Source organism: Equus caballus, chromosome 31 (genome assembly GCF_041296265.1).
Source record: "Equus caballus isolate H_3958 breed thoroughbred chromosome 31, TB-T2T, whole genome shotgun sequence".
In the NCBI taxonomy this organism is placed as follows: Eukaryota; Metazoa; Chordata; class Mammalia; order Perissodactyla; family Equidae; genus Equus; species Equus caballus.
The window spans coordinates 20678406-20699928 of NC_091714.1; the positions used below are offsets into that span (position 1 = coordinate 20678406).

General features: G+C 42.3%; 1 protein-coding gene across 9 annotated transcripts in view; it reads left to right on the forward strand.

Moving 5' to 3' along the window:
- EPM2A (EPM2A glucan phosphatase, laforin) overlaps nt 1–21523 on the forward strand; it is an 85502-nt gene that overhangs the window by 61680 nt on the left and 2299 nt on the right. For 6 of the 9 annotated variants that reach the window (XM_070256208.1, XM_023633124.2, XM_023633123.2 and 3 more), the window contains exon 3: nt 14110–14351. The exons of 1 other annotated variant lie outside the window; for it this stretch is intronic. In XM_070256208.1, coding sequence (XP_070112309.1) covers nt 14110–14351 — 242 coding nt within the window. Of the gene's footprint in view, nt 1–8567; nt 8679–14109; nt 14352–19796; nt 20521–21523 lie in introns of those variants that run through there. 2 more of the 9 variants (XM_023633125.2, XM_070256210.1) reach the window with 2 other exon arrangements.

Sequence of the window (21523 nt, forward strand, 5' to 3'; positions counted from 1 at the left end):
CCAGGGTCAAGGCCTTCCAGTCACCTTGTTTTCCCGTGTGCTTTCTGCTTTCTCCCCATCAGCAGGTCTTCCTCTGTGATCCTCACTGTTTGTCCTTTCTCACCCATGTCATCGAGAACCTCCCACCCCCATAGCCACTCTCTCTTTGCATCCCACGTCGATGACTGCTTCCTTTCTCTTTCCAGCCAACTGGGTTGATAGAATAGAAATGCCCATTCATAAAATTGGTCTTGATGATTAAGTTACTCTTGGAAAGAACTGTGGCCTTCCTGGTATATTACACCTCTAAGGCAGGGATTGGCACACTTTCTGTAAAGGGTCAGACAGGACATATTTTAGGCATTGTGGGATATATGGTTTCTGTTGCAGCTAATAGATTCTTTTGTTGTATGTGAAAGTAGACATAGACAATACATAAACAAATGAGCATGGCTGTGTTCCACAAAAATGCATTTGGTGCATGGCCATAGTTTTCTGGGTCTCTAAGACATATACATGAATCACGCCAGACTAGAGTTTAAAGGGACAGGGCAATCATGTAATCCAGCTTTCTTCAAAGTGGGCTCCATAGAGAGCTCTCCCCCTGCAACCAAAGGTTCCTGGTCAAATATGTTTTGAAATGCTATATCACGTGTCCCCTTCTTGGAGGCTCACTAACACATTAGCCCACCCAAGGCCCTGACCTTTTTCGAGGGTGTAATATTAGGAATGATAACTAATGCTTTAATAGTGCTTACTATGTTCCTGGAACTGTTTTAAATGCTTTTATGTGTGTTATTTCATTTAATCTCACAACTCTCTGACGTATAGTACTATTGTTAATGCCGTTTTATCGTTGTTGACACTGAGGCACTGGAAGGTTAATTAATCTGCCCAAGGTAACGTAATTAGGAGAGCTGGGATTCAAATTTAGGCAGCCTGGCTCCGAGGTCTGTGCCCTCAGCCACCCTTCCACCTCTGAGTAACATCCGGACGCCTCTGTGAAATAGTGTGAGCTGAGAAAGTGCTTCTTGAATCCGGTTCTCTCAGTTTACGCAATAGAAAAGTGAGGTCTGGGGAGATCCCGGTGACTTTGCGAAGATCAAAAGCATAATTAATAACTGCGATAAGTCTACAAATTAATTAAATCACTACCTGGTACTTGAAGAAATGCTCCAATTAATCCTTTATAGAGACAGAAAATCCTTTGAGAAATGAGTAATTATCTTTAATTTCCCCCTTTTACTTCAGATCTCTGTAACCAGTTTTATTTCAATGGGATAAATATATAGTTTAATTTTTGAAAGGTAGAATTATTTTCACTTGTAAAAATCTGATAGACAATCCCCTATCAAGGGAAAGATGATAAGTATTTGTCTCCTGCTCTGACCTCTCTCTCAGGCTCTAAATCAGCGATTCCCAAGCCCCACTGTGCATTAGAATCACTGGGGATGCTGGGGAAAATTGATGCTGGGCCCCACCCACTGCCTCAGAAATTCTGCTTTATTTGAGGATGTGGAGTAAGTCTTTCTAAAGATACCTCCAAGAGATTCTAGGATGTAGCCAGGATTGCGAATCTCTGCTCTAGTATTCCACTTGTTATTGTCTGCTAAATTTGTCCACCTGCTTTAAGAGCTAACATTTAAAATACTACATGGCATGAAACGAAACTTATGGCTGCAGACCATGGGTTATAATTAATAGAAACATGACCACATTCCAAGCATGAGTGGAACTTTATTACTGAAGATAAATTGTACCAGCGGCTATAATATTCAATCAGTTTTATGTGAGTGGGACCTTTGGTTTGACATGCATAGATGCAGAACCAGACTGAGAGAAAGCCTCAGTAATGGATGGGTTGCTACAAGTCTGTATGGCTCAGATAGAGACTGGTCTCTACCCTTTATGTGGCTGTTTAATACCTGGGACTCAAGGTGGAAAAAATAAATATTTTGGAGGATTAGGTTTTGCCATCGTCCTTCATCTACTTGCGAATATTCCAACCATTGATAATAGAAGCCTTTAGAAAAGAAATCATGTGTAGTAGAAGAATTTAGGATAGAAATAAACCATCTATGAGATAAAATGGGATAGAAATTACCAGGGACTCGAGATGGTCTAATTACTACTATTGAACACTAAATTTGTCTTTAAGTTTTCTGGCAGTTTAGGCGAAAAATGAAACATGTTGATTTACATAGTTTTATATTCTGGCTAAAAACAGCTGTCACATTTGTCTGCAGAGAAAATTGTTATTTTTGAACTAATTTCAACCAGTAATTTAACACATATATCCTTGGGATAAGACAGTTGAAAATATCTTCACCAGTTTTGCAGAAGTCATAGAAATGCTGTTCAACGGATGATAGCTGAATGAACCATCCTAGAGTTGAATGAACCAAATATCCTGAGTAAGTAAAGGCATTTCTATGGTTGTTCATTCACTCATTCATTTACTCCTTTAATCACCCATTTGCTTTTAAGTGATAATGATATGCTGGATACGATGCTTAGTTCTGGGAATAGGGTTATCAATAAGATAATCATTCTTGTCCTCAGGGAGCTCGCAGTACAGAGGAGAAATGCTCAGGAAAACCAACATTTCAGAGTGAGAGAGGCCAAAGCCTGAAGTACAGTGTGTGATCGTTTGTATACTTCAGAGACACAAAGAAGGAGGAGCTAAGTGAGATTGGGGGGATCAAGGAAGACCGAATAGGCTTAATCAGATGAGCAGTGAAAATGCATCCCAAGAGGAAGAAGAGCAGGACAAGCGGCCAGGAAGGGAGAGTGTGTGGAGCTCCAGAATTACAAATAGCTCCGGAAGCTGGAGGGTGGGGTGCGTATGGGGATGTGGGATTAGAGACTTACGTAGGGATCAGATTTCAAAGGGTCAAGCCAAAGACTTACAGACATCATATGAAAGTGATGTGTGGTCAAGTACTTTAGACAGGGGAGTCTCAAGATCATATCTGTGTTTTAGAAAGGTCACCCTAGCTTCAGTGTGGAAGGGAGACAGGCTGGGAGGTCACTTAACGAGGCTATTGGAGGAATTCACTGAAGTGTTGAGGAAGGAAAGCAGTGGCAATGGAGAACAAGGGACAGATTCTACAGCTATTTAGGATGTTTTTATGACTGGGTTAATGAATCTAGGGAAGGGAAGCGGGAAGAACTAAGTAGAGTTTCTTGGTGCAGGTGACTGGGCAGCTTGTGGCACAATTAATGGAGACTGAGAACAATAAAGGAGAGTTAGGTTTGTGGGTAGGGAGTAAAGAGTGGAAGATGATGAAAGTGAGTTCAGTTGACACTTATAGGACAGTGAGTGGAGAATTCCAGTAGAGCATGGGAACCTGAGCTGGAGGCAGTAGGTTTGGAATTTACCAGCATGTAGATGGCAGTTATAGATGGCAATGTGTATTAGGGAGATAGCTTGGAGTATATAAATTGAAGAAAGAACAGACTTTGGACCACTCAGAAACACTCACACTTAAAAGGTCTGTAGAGGACACAGAGCATATGGAGGAGACAGAAGCATAGTAAGAATAAACTGGGAGAATGTGCGGTAATGCAAGTGATAGATAGGATACATGCGAGCACGCAGGGATGGGATTTGGGACAGAGATGGAAGGTGTACATTGAACTGTCCCTGTGAAATATCACTTGTGCCAGATGATAGGCGTTGGGTCTCTGGCTGCTGGACTGAATTCTCTTAATCGGAGGCACTGGATGGTTTATATTAAAGAGACAGATGAGTTAGATATCAGATATGTTTCAAAAGTTTGAAATCCAAACATTTTTCCACACACTTAAGCCCAGTTGTGAATACAGAATGTTTCCGGAAAAATCTCGAAAATATCTAAGCACTCGCGCGGCACAAGGTGGAAAGGACAACGTCCTGAGCTATGAAACGTGGAAGAGGAAATTTTAGCTTAAGAAATTTAAGACCAATTTTTACCAATTAAGCACTTCAGTGAGTAGAAGCTAAGTGTGCTCAGTGGAATGGATGACCTTAAATAAAACTGCCTTGTGAAGGTCCTGCCAGAATGAATGAACTGCCCATAAGAGCACCGTAAAACTGAATGCACTGTCATGATGATTAGGGTTATTTGAGGTTTACCAATTTAAATATGACAGCTTTAGTTTGCGTGTGAGTGGGACTTAATTCTTCTTGTGAGTTGTACTGGAATACACATCTGACTTTATTTAAGATCTTTCCTAATTAGGAATAACATAAGTAGATTAAGTATCACTGATATCTGGGCTTTTTCCCCATGTCTGTAGATCCTCAGGATGTGTGAGTAACTTAAGAAAACAGAGGCCTTTTGGATTTGCACATCCTTAGGAAGGCCTATTGACCATCCTGACTTCTCTCTGGACATTGCGAAGGACGTTCCGTGTCCTGACTCCAGGCTGAAAACTTCCTAGGGATTTTGTCGGTCCCAATATTCCAGTATTTTTAGTTATGCGTGTCTCTTTTGTCCCTCCTTCCTAACTGCTCACATCTCCTAGGGAGAAGGGGTGTTTATTGTTTGTCTTTCTGGAACCTTATCTAATTTCTGACACCCCTGACTGCAACACTGCTAATTGCATCAGAGTTCTCAACCATTTAAATTCCTTGGTGTCCTGTAAATTTCAAGTCTATTGTGTATTTTCCCCAGTTTTCAGCATCCACATGTAAAAAATCTCAAACTGTATTTTTTTTAATATGACACCAAAGGGAATTGTAGATTCCTATCAAGAGGCCAATGAGCACTGGAAATAAGGAGAAAGAGGAATGTTTTAGAACCAAGGAGGGTCATTATGTAAACACAGCCATTTGGCTTCCTGCAGATTCTTCACTGGGAAATCAAGAAAGAGGGCTAAAGAGATTTTGAAATTCTCTCTCATTAGTACACTTTAAAAGTAGTGAGCCTCTCTGCGAGGTTAACATTAGGCCTCTGATATCAGCCTCAACAGTAGAGTAACGTTTGTCCTTTTTTGTCCACCCTGGCAGAGGATCTTATGTCACGTCTCAGTCCACCTGAGCATTAGGAATGGTATTAAACTACTGTGATGTATAATACTATAACAATAGCATTTCGATTAAATATTATTATTAGAGTACTCCTTGCTACTCAAAGTGTGTTCCAAGGGCCAGCAGCACTGGCCTTACAGGGGAGCTCATGAAGATGCAGAATCTCAGCCTCTAATCAGGATTTACTGAATCACTATCTGCATCCTAATGCCATCCCTAGACAATTTGTCTGCAGGTTAATATTTGAGAAGCTCTGGTCTAGATGAGTAATAACCAGATGACTATCCCAGATGATTGGTTTTTGTCAAGAAAATTATAATGAAAACACCTGTTGTGGCCCAAGGTACTCAATAGAATCTCTTTTCATACCAGGAATTCCTTGTATTTCAATGACTCAAATGACTAATTGGCAACGGTGAATAATTCACATAAAAAAAGAAGAAAAAACATGATTTTTTTCATTTTCCAACTGTCTTATTTTCTAAATTTATGTGTGTTCTAGAGCTGAAATAAAAAGTCTCAAGTGCAAAGAATAAAATTTTAAAATATCTCTTTAGTGAATTGGTTAAATAAATAGATCAGTTCCATTGTGTACCACTTTGTCCACAATGGATATCCTTGATATAAATTAAACCTAATTGATGAGCAATATATCTTATGTACAAAGTTCTCACATCACAAACAGCCTACATTATTAGCATTTCCATAATAGAAATAAAGATTTGAGTGGAAAACTGAAAGGAAGTTTGAAGAGTTTGATATCATCAAGACTTTAGGCATATGGCTGCCATTAGCATGATGCCTAGTAAATAAAATGTTGGTTAATCTGAAACTTGTGAAAATATATAGTAAAGAAACTTAGAGGGATAGGCTTCATTGAGGGCAGACCTGGTTAAGAGATTGTAGATTATAATATCACAGTGGTAAACTTGGAGTCATTTCGAATCTTCCCCTGCCCTCAACCCTTTCATCCAGTTAATGTGCAAGTTCTGTTGGTTCCACTCATCCAAGTACCTCTTGAGTTAATCCACTTCTCTCTCTCTGCACCACTAACTGTATCCCCAACTCTCACTCTCTGAAAGGTCTTCCGTCTTCCTCATGACAGACAGAGTCACCTTTTAAAAACTCTAAAATAAGTCTATATCACTCCTCTACTTAAAAATCCTTCATTGTTTTTCATTGCTTTCATATTATTGCATAAATTCCCAGCACATGGGTAAGACCCAGCGTGGCCTTCTCAATCTATCTCATGCACCCCTCCTTCCCTGTCCACCTCACTCCATCTCTCTAGGTTTCTCTAAGTTACTAGAGTCTGTCTACCTCACTCTGTCTCACCATAAGAACATTGGATGTCTCCCTCCTTTTTCTACATCAGCTCTCAGGTTTTTTTTTTTTTGACATCCTTAACAACAGGTTTATGCTCTTTGACAATATATATATAAACTAGTTACTGTCATTGACTCCGTATATTAAGATGACATGCTTTTTATTTTTTATTTTTTTTATTGTGGTCATAATAGCTTATAAAATAGTGAGATTTCAGTTGTACATTATTGTTTTTCATACACCATATAAGTATGCCCCTTCACCCCTCGTGCCCACCCTCCAGCTCCCTTCCCCCAGTAATCACTAATTTATCTCTTTGTCCATAAGTTTGTTTATATTCCACATAAAGTGAAATCATATGGTGGTTGTCTGTCTCTGTCTGGCTTATTTCGCTTGACATGATGCCCTCAAGGTTCATCCACGTGGTTGCAAATGGGATGATTTTGTCTTTTTTTTACGGCTCAGTAGTATTCCATTGTATAAATATACCACATCTTCTTTATCCAATCATCTGTTGATGGGCACTCGAGTTGCTTCCATGTCTTGGCTATTGTGAATAATGCTGTGATGAACATAGGGGTGCATAAGTCTCTTTGAATTGTTGATTTCCAGTTCTTTGGTTAAATACCCAGTAGTGAGATAACTGGATCATATGGTAGTTCTATTTTTAATTTTTTGAGAACTCTCCATACTGTTTTCCACAGTGGCTGCACCAGTTTGCATTCCCAACAGCAGTGGATGAGGGTTCCCTTTTCTCCACAACCTCTCCAACATTTGTTGTTTTTTGTCTTGGTGATTATAGCCATTCTAATGGGTGTAAGATGATTTCTAAGTATAGTTTTGATTTGCATTTCCCTGATGATTAGTGATGTTGAGCATCTTTTCATGTGTCTATTGGCCATCTGTATGTCTTCTTTGGAAAAATGTCTGTTTGTATCTTCTGTCCACTTTTTGATTGAATTGTTTTTTTTTTTTGTCATTCATTTGTGTGAGCTCTTTATATATTACGGAGATTAACCCCTTATTGGATATATGATTTGCAAATATTTTCTCCCAGTGGTGGACTTTTTCATCTTGATCTTGGTTTCCTTTGCCTTCCAGAAGCTCTTTAGTCTGGTGAAGTCCTACTTGTTTATTTTTTTCTTTTGTTTCCCTTGTCTGAGTAGACATGGTATTCCAAAAGATCCTTTTAAGTCTGATGTCAAAGAGTGTACTGCCTATATTCTCTTCCAGAAGTTTTATGGTTTCAGGTCTTACCTTCAAGTCTTTGGTCCATTTTGAATCTATTTTTGTGCGTGGGGAAAGACAATGGTCTACTTTCATTCTTTTGCACGTGGCTGTCCAGTTTTCCCAGCACCATTTATTAAAGAGGCTTTCCTTTCTCCATTGTATGTTCTTGGCTCCTTCGTCAAATATTAGCTCTCCAATAGATGTGAGGTCTCAGTTTTAATGTCACTTTTTCAGAGAAGACCTTCCTGATTGTCTTATCTGAATTCTAGCTCCCCTGTGGTTCTCTTTTTTAACTCCTTGTTTGTGTCCTCATTAGCATATTACAAATTAATTTTTAAAATTTTACACATTTTATATATTTATTTGCTTATTGCCTACTTTCCTCAAAAAAGATAGGCTCAAATGAGGGCATACATTAACTGTCTGGCTCACTGTTGACTGTTGAGTGCCTGACAAAAAGCCGGCATCATTACATATTTGTTGAATAGACAGAATGACTTTAAAACAAATAGAAAAAAATTTCACATGTTTAATTTTTTATTACTTCCTTGATCTTCTGTGGTTCCTAATTCATTATGCAAGTGATTAATTTTAAACAAATCCTTTCAAGTTCATTATGTGAAAAAATATTAAACATGACATTTCACTCTTTCAAGGAGTGTTCAGCATTGAAAACAAAAGTAGCATTGCCAAGAGGATATTTTAATGGAACATTTTGTTGCAATTTGTATTGAGGTAGCTGGTTGAGGCTGCTAGCCTGGCTGTTTGTCTCAATCTTTGTGTTTACCTTCTGATTGACTTTAAGAAAGTGAAGTGTGCCAGTTGCCTTATTTACCACTATAATCTATCAATATGGCGTAGAAACCAAATTTCAGGGCAAGAAATTTGTAAAAAGAAGAAGGCTAAACCCTCTGGGACTAAGAGTCTTCAGAAGGTATGTGTCTGAGAGATTGTGCCTTTGTACATTTCAGGTGATTCTCCGTTGAGGTCCATTCTCTGAGAGCTAGGCAAATGGGCCCAAGACTCTACCTTATTTATCAAAACGAGACACGTCAGAACTTTAGAAAGAAAGAAGCCGTAGTCCAGCCAGGGGCCTGATGGTTTCTTCTGCCATGTGGGAGGTGCTCAGGTGAGGAAGGACATGGGTGAAGGAAGGAGGTGGGTAGTATTGTGGATAAGTGAACAATTTGGGTACCAAAATCAAAGTCAAGTCATATTTGTGTAATTCCAACATCAGGATGAAGGGTGAAAAATATTAAAACGCTTTAAGTGCACTTGATGTATGCGTATTTAAAGAGTCTGGATGATTGAATGTATATAGTTTACCTCTGAATGTTTAGACCTTCTGTTCATTTCCTGGGACTGCCCTAACAACACACCACAAACTGGGTTGTTTAAACAATAGAAATTTATTGTCTCACGGTTCTGGAGGCAAAAAGTCTGAGCTCCACGTGTCTGCAGAGTTGATTCACTCCGGGCCGTGAGGGAAGGGTCTGTGCCAGGGCCTCCTTCCTTGCCTTCGGATGGCCATCTTCTTTATCTTCACGTTGTCTTCTCTCTCTATGTGTTTATGTCCAAATTTCCGCTTCTTATAAGGACATCAGTCATATTGGATTAGACCCTACCCTAATGGCTTCATTTTAACTTGATTACCTCTGTAGACACCCTATCCTTGAATAAGGTCACATTCTGAGGGGCCAGGGGTTAAGACTTCAATACGGGAATTTTGGGCAAACACAATTCAACCTATAACAGACCTCCATAATTCATTGTATGGTACTTTATAATATAGAAAATAAAAGAATATATGAGAAGAATATTTCTTCATGTGGCTCTAAACTACAAAACACATCCAAAAAGATGTAAGAAGCTAACTGCACTTATAGAAATTAACATGTACTCTATATACACTATGGTCTTTGACCCACAAGCAAACTATAATAAAACTATTTTTTAATGAAGTTAATTAATATCACTCTCTAAACTGGAATTTGTCTTTAAGCAGTTATTCAGCCTTAACTGGAGTCTGTCACAAGCACCCTTTTGGGGCAGAAGTTGGCGTTAATAACTTAACGCTTGATGCTAAAGGACAAATTTTCAGCAGAAGGAGCTATATGTGCTGATGAAGCTTGGAGTTGCTGGAGGTTGATTTTAATGTTTCTCATGCTTTCCCACTAATGAGATATAAATTACAGGACTGAGAGACTTTGTTTTCCTTTACTCATTATTTAAAAGCCAGATCACATTTTAATTTCACATCGAATTGCCCATAAAATATTAAATAAGGTAAATGCAGCACAATTATACAACTTAGGAAATGTGCTAATCTTTTTTTGTTCCTAAATTCTTAGCTGCCTTTTGTAAAGACTCTCAGCGAAATCCACTTTCTCTGTCTTTGAAACGGTGCTGTGTTTGTATGGCTAGGAGAGGGCACTGCAATTTAATAGTTGCGGTCTTTTGGTGTGATAAGAAATAAACAAAAGCCTGGTTCGTACATCGATCTCATCATTCCTGTGGTTTTCCTAACATTTTTTTGTTCTAGGAATAAAACATAATGCTAATTTTCACCTTCAGGAAAAGGTTATTCTGCCATTTCTCATGGCCATTAGTGATGGAACTTACGTGGAGTCTATAAAACTGTCTTGTTTGCTGATGTCTCTTGTCTTTTCCACACCTCCCCCTCCTGTCAATACCCTGTAGTGTTTTTTGCAAAGGGCTTGGATGCTCTTTCTGTCTGATGTACTCATTATTGCCAGTGAGGCTTCTTTGACTGACATCCGAGATGGAGCAGGCAGGCTCTGATTTGTACGCTTCAGTAGCTATTGTACCACAGGCCCCAGCCTGACAGGTAGAGCAAACGGTGTAGTGTTGTGATGTGATTACCTGGAACCACAAATCCAGACTCACTCAGATGAATGAGATTGATTTTGACTTGCAGTCCAAGAAAGTAAGGTTCCAGAATGTCAGCCATCCATTTCTTTCCCCTGGTCTTTAGCTAACTTGTAATATTACTAGGATGAATTTTATTGAAATCCAATCTGGTTGAATCATAGTCAAAGCTAGAGTTAATAAAATCATTGTCTACAAAAGCACACTTTAATGGATATGACTATATTAAATATTTGTCATGAGTCAGAAGTAGATTGAGTTTTGACTTTTTAGAAGATGCTACGCATTAAATGCATGGACACACATTCTCATAATAGATAGTTTCCATTCCTCACTCTCTGTCTAGGAATCATTTGCAGTCTTGAAACTATTTTTGGAGAAAAGTAAGGACTTAACTTTATGTGTACCTGTCTAGAGTTGAGCAAGTCCACGTCTTCTCATCTCCATATTTTTTAATGCTGTTAAAAGGTATTGAGATCTATATACTAAGCTTCTCCTATATGTTTATTGGAATCTTCCAGGCTAGTGGTTGTGGGATCTGGCTGCATATGTAATATATATGTATATAATCTTGTTAATTTCTAAAGACAAAAACAATCCACAGAATCATAGCTTTCACTCCAGAGCCACTTTATGAATATCTCTGGAATAGATCCTGGTAATAGAAATTTTTATAAAAGCATCTCATGTGACTTTAGTGCAAAGGCAGGTTTGGGAACTTCTGTTCTGGGTTGACTGAGGGTCAATACCCACTTGGTACAAGGTTTCTCTTTGACTTTTCAAATATTCTTTAATGGAGCTGCCAGAAATCTGATATAACTCATGATCGATAGTGAGCTGTTCTCTCTGGAAGTTTTACAATGTAATTTACAATATGTTGTGAGCTATATTTTTTATTTCATTGTTATATCTTTGAAGTTTGGTATATCTTGCATTAAACCTACCTTTACAGAAGATTTTTCATTTCCGAAATCCCATATTTCAACAAGCTTCTTTATTACCTTAAAAAAAAATCCTGATTTTTGCAATTAACGTATCATTGACACCAAAAGAAGATTAAAACTAAGATGAGCTGAGTAAAAATTGATTTTTAATGGTGTCCAATCATTTTTTTTGGATGGATAAGTAAAAGTTTAATTGCCGTTTACAAAGTAGATGATACATCTTGTTACTTTCAGTGTATCCTGGAACTAGAAATATATTGCCTACTTTTAGAGAAAACAAACTGAAATAAGATGCATATAAGGGGCACTTTAACTGTCTGATTAAGCAGAATCCATTGATTTGTGTGTTTCCAACAGGCTCAGTGTTTGTCTCCACACCCCATATAATGGTTCAGTACAATTTAGTTTATATCTTGAATTCTCTATCCCTCAATACAGTGCTTGTTTTCAGAATTTGTCTTTAGTTGTCTGTCTCCTAGGTTCAGAACATCTTGCTTAAGAAATTCTTAAATATGGACTCTAACTTCTAGCATTTCTAGAGGAAGAATTCAGTATGTTATCAAAAAGTTGGAAATATCTGATTCAGAAACTGTTTTTATGTGTGTGAGGATGCGTGGGTATGTATTTCAAGGGCTTGTTCTCATTAGAAACTTGGTTAGGGGGCCAGCCCCCATGGCCGAGTGGTTAAAGTCCCGCATGTTCTGCCTTTGGCTTAGCCTTGGGTCTGCGGGTTTGGACCCCAGCTGTGGACCTACTCCCCTCATCAGCCATGCTGTGGTGGCATCCCACATACAAAATAGAGGAAGACTGGCACCGATGGTAGCTCAGGCCTGATCTTCCTCAAGCAAGAAAAAGAGGAAGATTGGCGATGGATGTTAGCTCAGGGTGAATTTTCCTCACCAAAAAAAACCCCAACTAGGTGGGATATAGATATGTGCAGGTGCCGACTGTGGACTTGTTTTTCTTTGCCTTGTTTTGAGTTTCCTGAAGCTCCAGTTAGTTTAAATACATTTGAAGACCAGGCTGAATGAGATGATGGACTAAAGGTGTGGACCCTCTGCTCAATTTCTTTCCTGCACATTAGAGACTTTAAGCAGTTAATTATTTAGCCATTGTATCGGTCAGAACAAGCCAGGATATGCTATGCTAACAAATAATGCCAAAATTGCCTTAACACACAGGCCCGTAGCTCTCCAGGGCAGCTGTCCTCGCTGAGGTAGCCACACATTCCGGGTTACCTCATCTTCCAGCAGCTCAGCGTTCACACCTGCTTTCCTGATCACTGCAGCAGGGAGAGAGCGAGCGTGGGGACCATGCAGTGGGTGTTAAATTTGTCCCTCTGGAAGTGACACATGGCACTTCAGCTCCCATTTTATTGACAAACGCAAGTCATATGGCCATGGCTAACTTTGAGGTGGAGAGAAAGTTTAGTCCTCCCTGCTTGCAAGGGGCTACCTGGGAGTCCTGGTGGGCATCAGCGATGCCTGCCATCCTCTTCTGCTCGCTGTTGTCTGGATGCGCCATAAGGAACCTAGAAAAGTGCTAGGTGACAGAATTCAAGTGAAGTTTGAAATAAAATATCTACCCATTAATTCTGGAAAGGATGTACACATGTGAAATTATTAGAACAGGACCGTAAATACCACATATAATAGATTATAATAATTTGCATTAAATTTATATATTAATTTGGAAAATATTTATATTTTTACGATATTTACACTTTATGATTTTAAGTCTTCCAATTAAATAATGTGGTATGTCTCTCTATTTGTTGTTTTTTCTTAACACCCTCTAATAAAATTTCATAATAAAATTTCATAGTTCTTTCTGGTTAAATGTATTTCGAGATGTTTTATTATTTTGTTACTCCTTTTGAATGAGATTTCCTCTTCCTCCTCCATTTCTACCTGGCTATTTGTGGTAGAGAGAAAAGCTGTTTGATTTTTGTATGTTTTCCCTCATCCAGATATCCTAATGCTTTTAATCCTCTGCATAGCATTGGTAGTTGAATCCCATAGGGAAGTGGTTCTCAGGACTTGGCCCCTGAACTGGCAGCATGGGTATTGAGGGTGGACCCAGCCTTCGCATGCGTAAATATTGTCATACTTGACAAAATAGTGATCTGGTTTACTCTTGTTTACAGATAGCCATATGTCTTCTTTTTATCTTACAGTGTTAGGGAGACATACAGAACAATGTTGGGTGCTAATGGAATAATCTTTGATTTTATTTAAAAGATTGTGGTCTGTTAGCTTCTGGTATTCAGCATGTTTAAAGGTCTCATACTATTTGAAATTTTTACCTAGATTTTTAAACAGGAATGGCCATTTTATTTTAGCAAATGTTTTCCGGAATTTATTGCTCTAATCATAGGAATTTCACCTTTGATTTGTTAGTATTTGAAATATATTGATGGGTTTCCTAATGTTGCACCATGTATACATTCATGGAATAAGTCTAACTTGGTGGACTTATTTTACTGTCTTGCTAGATTTGGTTTGCTAATGCCTATTTCCTAGTATTCTAGTTAAGTGGATTATTTGTTTCCCCAAAAACAAAACCCGTATTTTTTCTTTCAATAATAATATTGATTCTCATATTTCAATACAGCTTTTTCCTGCCAGATTTAAAGGTTAATTGCATTTTAATACCACATCTTTTCTGCAGGTCCTTAGACCTCAAATCCTAACAATAGTAATAGTTGACTCCATATGTTCTCCTTAGGATTCTACCAAATATCTGGCTGGGTAGCTGCCCTCGCCAAGTGGAGCACGTAACCATCAAACTGAAGCATGAATTGGGGATTACAGCTGTGATGAACTTCCAGACGGAATGGGATATTGTGCAGAATTCCTCAGGCTGTAACCGCTACCCAGAACCCATGACCCCAGACACGATGATTAAGTTATATAAGGAAGAAGGCTTGGCCTACATCTGGATGCCGACCCCAGATATGAGCACTGAAGGTAAGTGTCACAAGGATCTTTCTGGCTCCTTGTTGAATGCGTTTCAGAGGAGCCCTTGCTGTCTGCCTGCCTGCCTGTCTATCTATCTATCTATGTGTCTATGTATCTATCTGCCTACTTACCTACCTACCTTTCTATCTATATTGAATGACCTACATATGGATGATAAAAATGGAATAAATACAAGGTTTTAGGTTTAACATACTTAGTATATATCTTTTGACACCTCGGCTAAGAGTCTGTTTAGCATGGGTCCTTTGATTTGTTTATTCATTGAACATTTACTGTGCATCTACCATGTGTGTGGCATTAGGCTGGTGGCTGGGAACATGACAGTGAAGAAATGCAGGTACAACTCCTGTCCTCGTGAAGCTTATGGTCCCATGGGGAAGACAAGCATTAATCAAATGACTACAAATGGAAATTTAAAACTGTGATGAGTTTTTTTGTTAGAAAGATACATAGAGATGGCTCTGAGAGCACGCACAGACAAATTGGACCTCACAGGGGAGTCAGGAAAGTGTTTTTTGGGAAGTGATGTTTAAGCTGAAATCTGAAGAGGGGAGGTGGGGGGCGGGGGAGGTGGGGGGGAGGGGGGGAGGTGGGGGGGGAGGGGGGGAGGTGGGGGGGGAGGGGGGGAGGTGGGGGGGGAGGGGGGGGCGGGGGGAGGTGGGAAAGAGGCTCCAGTGGCAGAGGGAGCAGCTTGAGAAACATCCCCGCTGCAGGAGAGCTCGGTGTTGTGGGAACAGAGAGAAGGCAGTGTGGCTGCAGGTCAGAGAATGAGGGAAGAGGTCCTGAGGGATTTGGGCCGCAATAAGGACTTGAGACTCTATCCCAGAGCGGTGAGAAGCAGTGGGAAGGGCGGGAGGCTGGGGGATGCCAAGATCACCATTTTTTCTCTCTGAAAGGGCACTTTGACTGCAGTGTAGAGACTGGATTGGAGGTGGACCCAGAGTGGATCTGGGGACCCAGTTAGGAGGTTCCCGCAATAGATAAATGAGATGGTGAGAGAGAGAATGCAGCCTGGGGCGGCAGGCCAGAACAAGGCTTCATTTATCGCCGGAAGGACCGGCTGAGCATGTCTTTGAGAAGGGAATGGCGGGGTGACATGGGTGCTGCGGGGAAACAGAGACAAATATGGCACATTTTTGATCTAATGGTAAGACGCAGTAGGACAGGTTGAAAACTAGTAACAGTCCAGAGAATGTGCGAGAGGAAAGAGTCGTGCTCCAGGAGGGTTATGTGCTGGGGAGCTCTCTGTGGCGGGGGAAACGGAGGCTGCAGGGGTGCCAGGGCATGTGAGGGGGCAGGACGGTCGAGGTGGAGGGAGGGAGGCCGTGCCAGGTCGAAGAAGCAGCATGGGCCAAGGCACCAGGGCATGAGATTTTAGAGGAACGATCTGTGCTTCAGCCTGGTTCTAGAATAAGGTTCTTGTAGAAAAAGGGAGGTATCTGAAGCCAAGAAAACACAACTACACCGGTAGTATCAACCAGAGGCAGCAGGGGGCAGCAGAGAGCTATGGAAACGGCCCAGGCTGAGGGAATTTGGTGAACTGTTCTGGGGGAAAGCAGGGCAGTGGTCCCTAGAGAGGGGTGGTTGCTAGCAGCAGCCCTCTTTCCCCAAAAGAGCAGTAGGTATCAGACACTCTTCCAAGGAGTTTCCTGCATTAACTCCTTTAACTCTCGCGACAAGTCTCGGGCAGATGTTGTAGTTATGGCCATTTTGCAGAGGAAGAGGCTGAGGTACAAAGTTAAGTAGCCTGGCCGAGGTCACGCGATAGGGAGGCTGCCTGGATTTCAGCATAGGCATTCCGACTCACAGCGTGGCCCCGGACAGCACGATCCGGAGCTCGGCACGCTCCCGCGGGCGCTTCGTGCCCGATCCACAGGCCGCCGCGCTTTCAGCCCCTCGTATTCCTGAGCGCTGCAGTCACCCACAGTCACGACTTGCCGGGGAGGCAGCTTGTCTCCCGGGGTCAATAGTCCAAGATGTGGTGGGGACAGAAGACCTGGAGGATCACAGGGAGCCTGGCCTCCCTCGGCCACCTTGGCTCTTTGTGAATCTCAGGCGGTCCTCCTGGCCAGGCTGGACCCCTTTGTGGGTCTGTGTCTGAGCTGAGCTATCCCTGGGGAGGAGGTATAATTTTTGTTCCCGTAGGCAGGGATGGTTTGGGTACTCCTTTTGGTAACATTGACCCGAATAAGCTTGATTTCGCTAGAAGAGCTCTGTCTTTTTTCAAGGAAGGCAGAAAAAACCCTTTATTTGCACAGAAGAGAACTGGTGGAATCTAGGTCCTATTTGCCCCATCCAGCTTGTTTCTCTGGTTTCAAAACAGAGCAGGTTGTGAGGACAGTGTGCCTGTAGCTTCCAGAGAACATTTTGGTTTTCGCTTCTTGGATTCTGGTTTTATAGCACTGTTATCCCACCAGAGTATTTCAGGAGACAAGGCTCAGAGAAGTTGAACTAACTGTGGCCCACGTCCCATTCCAGCCCATGCACTGATTACCCCAATGCCCTGCTGACTAATAGGTAATTTGCTTGATGATTTTGGGGGTATGCAGAAGCCTGAGGGAAAATTCTGTCCCCAGAGACCTGCTGTCGTTGTGTTAAAACCTCCTTTGGGGTCAAAGAGTCACCAGGTCCCAGTCATAACCGTGAAGCATCTTCCACATGGAGGCAGTTCAGCAAAACAAATGGCTCCCACTTGGAAAAGGCCAGACCCTAAGGCTGAATAAAGGGGTTCCATGGCGCAGCATTGCCTGAGGGAGCAATCAACGGGTTAACCACCGTTCCTGGTCACAGGGGAACTTCTGACCAAGAGATCAATGTATGTGGCTCACAGTATTAGCACAATGAACATATAGATTAATTCAGCTGAATGTTTTTGGAGCTCTAAAGAAAAATCCATCTGGAAGTGTTTTGAGCTGCAGCATAATGCTGTCAGATAAAGTCTGAGGAAGAAGACAGTTTGTTAGGCCTGACTGTCACCACAGGTTGTCACGGACCTGTTACAATCGATTGTGCTAGCAATTGTGCTTAGTCTTGTACATTTTGTCACATGCAGAGGGGTTGTTTAGGTTTCTTTCTTTCTTTTTTTAAAAAAATTTTGTTTGTACCTTTCACTTGAGAAATGAAAAGCACCCAAATCTGGCACTCATCTGGAAAAAACAACTCTATTCATTAAAATTCAGTTTTCCTTCCCATAGAAAGGACTCAGATTGTGTTTTGACCTCGTCAGTGCAGTGCGGTCGATAACAAATGGTCTGCCCTTGCGTCAAATGAGTCAGTGTGCTGCCCGAGTCCTCAGCTACCCCTTCATTGTCACGGTCCAAGTTCCCTTCTCTGACTCAATTCAGCTCTGCTGTGACGCAGCGACACTGACCTTGGAGCCACAGCATCTTGGTTTGAGCCTCGTCACCCCATGTAGCTGTGTGATGTGCGGCAGGCTGGTTCCTGCATTTGGAAAACTGGGAAAATAATTTCTACCGTACAGGATTATAACAATAGAATAAGATGATTGATACAAAAGTGCTTTGAAATTCACAAAGTTGGGACTATATTATTAGTCTCGAGTCCTTACATTTCTACCAAAGGATATTACAGGTAACATGGACCTAATCTACGTTATGTTGCAAAGGTGGAAAAGAACATATGCTTGAATAAAATAATGATCTATTCAGCCATAAATCTGCCTTTGGAGTGAGAAAGGAAAGGGGTGTGTGTGTGTGAAAGGCTGAAAGTTGTACCAGGAATGATGTCTTCCAGGATCAGCCTTAGGTAAAGTGTGTCTTCAGGGCCTTTTCTCCTCTTCCTCCTTATTTCAGGCCCTCGTGTCTCCAGCTGCCCCCCAGACTTTCCTCCTTCTTCTCGCCGCCTGTGCTTGCTCAGTGCCTGCTTTCAGGAAGCTTTTAATCGTTCCAGAGTTGGGTTAGCCTGGAGGAGGGTGGACCAGATATTGGATTAGAGGGGTCTAGTAGTGTCTCAGATCAAATCAATATTATCTGGTTTTGTTTTATTTTGTTTTTATTCATGCACTTAACGAATGTTTATTGACCATCCACTGAGAGCCGAGGCCTGTTTTAAACTCCAAAGGAAGCAGCACAGATGGAGGAATGTTTTGTTGGCCCTGCACAGGGTTTAACATTTTCAACTTTGTTGCCAAATTTAAATTTGGAATGTTTTACATAAAAATCCTGGATTTCTGTCTTGCCTTGAGGTGTCATTTTTAAGAATGGAAACTTTTTTATCAAATTAAATTCTATGTGGAGCCTAAAATGTGAAACATAAAACTTAGGGGCTCTGGCTGACACTGGCTGTTACGTAAGCCCAGATGCTAAGGACCCTCTTTTTGTTCCGTGGTGGGTTATGTATTAGTTCAGCTTCCCTGGAGTGGGTTTCAGGCAGAGGAACATGGGCCTGTTGGGCAGAGAACCACTCTGTGGTAGGGGCAGAGGTGTAAGCCCCCGGGGTGTGTTACTCTCATGCAGTGTTGAGAGCCACAACATGACAGGTGAGTGGGGTGCAGAGACTGACCGAGAGTTCAGATTGAGAGCATTGGGGCAGCAACGCCCCCTGACCTGGCCGGTCAGGGAAGAACGGTAGTACAGTGTTAACGTCAGAGGCGTTGCAGTCCAGCTGGCTGGGTTTGAGTGGCCATTGAGGAATAACCTTGGCCCAATCTCTGTGCCTCAGCTCCCTCAGATGTAAACTGAGGATGGTAGTAGTCCAACCTCGTAGTTGATCGGAGGGGCTTGTAAACGAGCCGTTGCATGGTCAGTGTTCAGAACAGGTACATGTTCGCCGGCATCAGGGCAGTGTGATTTGCAGTCCCTGGAGGTCAAAATGAATGGGGCTCCGGCTGAGGCCAGGCTGAGATGGGTGGGCATCTCTGGTGCCCCTTTTTATTATTTATTTCTCCGTTAGCTTATTTCAGTATTTCTGTGACAGTTCTTAAGAGGGGTGGCTGAGTGATTCCAGGAGAAGACCACCGGTGGGTGACCCTGTGTTTAAGCTGGGAGCTTTCCGGAACGTCCCGGGGGAGCTGACATTCACCTTCCAGGATGAAGTGTCTGAGATCATAGAACCTCAAACTAACACTTGTCCCTTTTCAGCTTCTGAATTGTGTGCGTGCCTCTTGAAGAATCTTTTACAGATCAAGAGGAAAGTGGGGGACATTGCATCATTTGGGCTATCTGAGGCAGACCCCTCTTGGGGAACCCCTGGCCAGAGAACAGGTGGGAGGAAGGGATCCTGCCGGGTCCATGGAAGCCCTGGCTCAGGCAGGCCAGCTGCACTGATGCTGCAAAAGCTGAGCAGCCGGGGCTGGGACTCTGACCCCAGCAGGTCCTCTTGCGTGTGGCCACCATGGCTAGTCTTATATTGGGCATTTGATGAAAACCCACATTAAAAATATTTCTGTTTATTTCCTGGCAATTTACATGGTAGCTGGGGAGGCAGCTGTAACAGGAACCTGTCAAGTGCTGCCAGCTGTGGCAGGAGCAGGACGAACCCAAGCTTCCAGGATCCATCGCTGAGAGTTCCCTTCCCAGCTGCTGTTACTCAGAGCAAACCTCTGACACCCTTGGTGGAACAGAAGCCCACACTGCTCTGTGCTCAACAGGCTTTGGCCTGACCAGCAGGGTCCCTCAAACATTGGAGGTTTGGCCTCCTCTGATCTCCAGTTCAAATGGTGGACCAACTGTAAGGTGTCCCTCTGGTACACACGACGTTCTACACCTTGTTGCATTTCTAGTGATGTTTTCCTGCCTCTAGGAGGCTGCCTTGGGCAACTGACTCTATGGCCGGCCCACCTAGCTCCAGCCTCGGAGTCCCTGAAACCAAGCGTGCAGATATAAATCAGTTAAACTTCTGTGGCTCAGTTTGGACTCAAGAGAAATCAAGCGACACCTAGGAGCTGGTGCGTGCGTCTCCAGTTCAAATGCCCTCAGAGATCGGGCCAGGACACGAATGTATGGCAACAGGCACGAGGGAGAGATGGAGCCGGAGGAACAGCAAGGTGTGCCCTGCCCGAAGGCATGCCGGTTCAAATGTCTCTACTGCTGCGCAGGGCCTGTGGCTTCCGATCCTTAGTCAGACAGATTAACAGAGCACCAGCCGCAAAATTAGAATGTTATCCTGCTTCCTAGAATTCTCCCTGAGAGCCACTCGGGTAAGTTCGGACTGCCCTCTTTGGCTGCCTCTCCAGTCTTCCCATGGGATGGCAGTGGGAAGGCTGGACAGGGTCCTTCCAGGGCCATTGTGTCCCTACGTGGTTGAGGACGCAGAGTAGCTGAGAAGCTCAAGTCATGCGCACGTAGTTTTAATGCAGGGCTCTGACACTTTCTGTCCTGCATCCCCTTTTAAAGTAATTTACACTGACCATCCTCCACCCCTGAAAACATCCACTAAATATCTTTGCTCTGAGAATCTGCGGGCAGAGGAGACTCCAGGCATCCCAGAGTTTGATGACTTTAGGGGGTCTCTGCCCCATAAGATGGGAGAGAGGGGCCGAGTGCAACAGGTCTCAACAGAGCACTGCCTGCCCTCTCAGTGGGAGGAGAAGACATTCGAATCATCCAACAGTCGAAGTAGTGGTCACGAGGCAGTGGTGACAGTAATCATAATTGCCCAGGAAAGGAGAAACTGAATCCGTTTTCATACTCACCAGATCATGAGGGAATAAATGAGTAGTCAGTTATTGCACATGTATCATTTAATAGGTTAGCCTTTCCACTGGACAAATGACAGCAAGCATTTGCTGGGTGAATAAGATTGACTCCTTTAACCAATATGAACGAATTCTGTATTTTTACATTTACCTGGAAGATTTTTTTGGATTAAAGGAAATTCAGGTGACAGGACCTGTCATGTTCTCTTTGAAATCCTCTAACCCTCTGTGCAGTCTGTACAAACCATTTTGATAGATGTAAAAATCCGTTCTTCTGATGACCGGCGATAGTCAGTTTTTCTTTGAAGGGAGATTTGCACTGATGCAGATGCCACTCAAAGGAGCAGGAAAGTCAACTGAAAAGTTCCGAGCTGACCCACTGCCTCTGGAGTGCACTTTCCACTTTATTATTAGCAGGTTTTGATACTGTCTCACCTTTTCCTTCAAAACAAAGACACAAAGCAAGCTCTGATGTCCCTGCCTCTCCCAGGGTGGCACTGTGGTT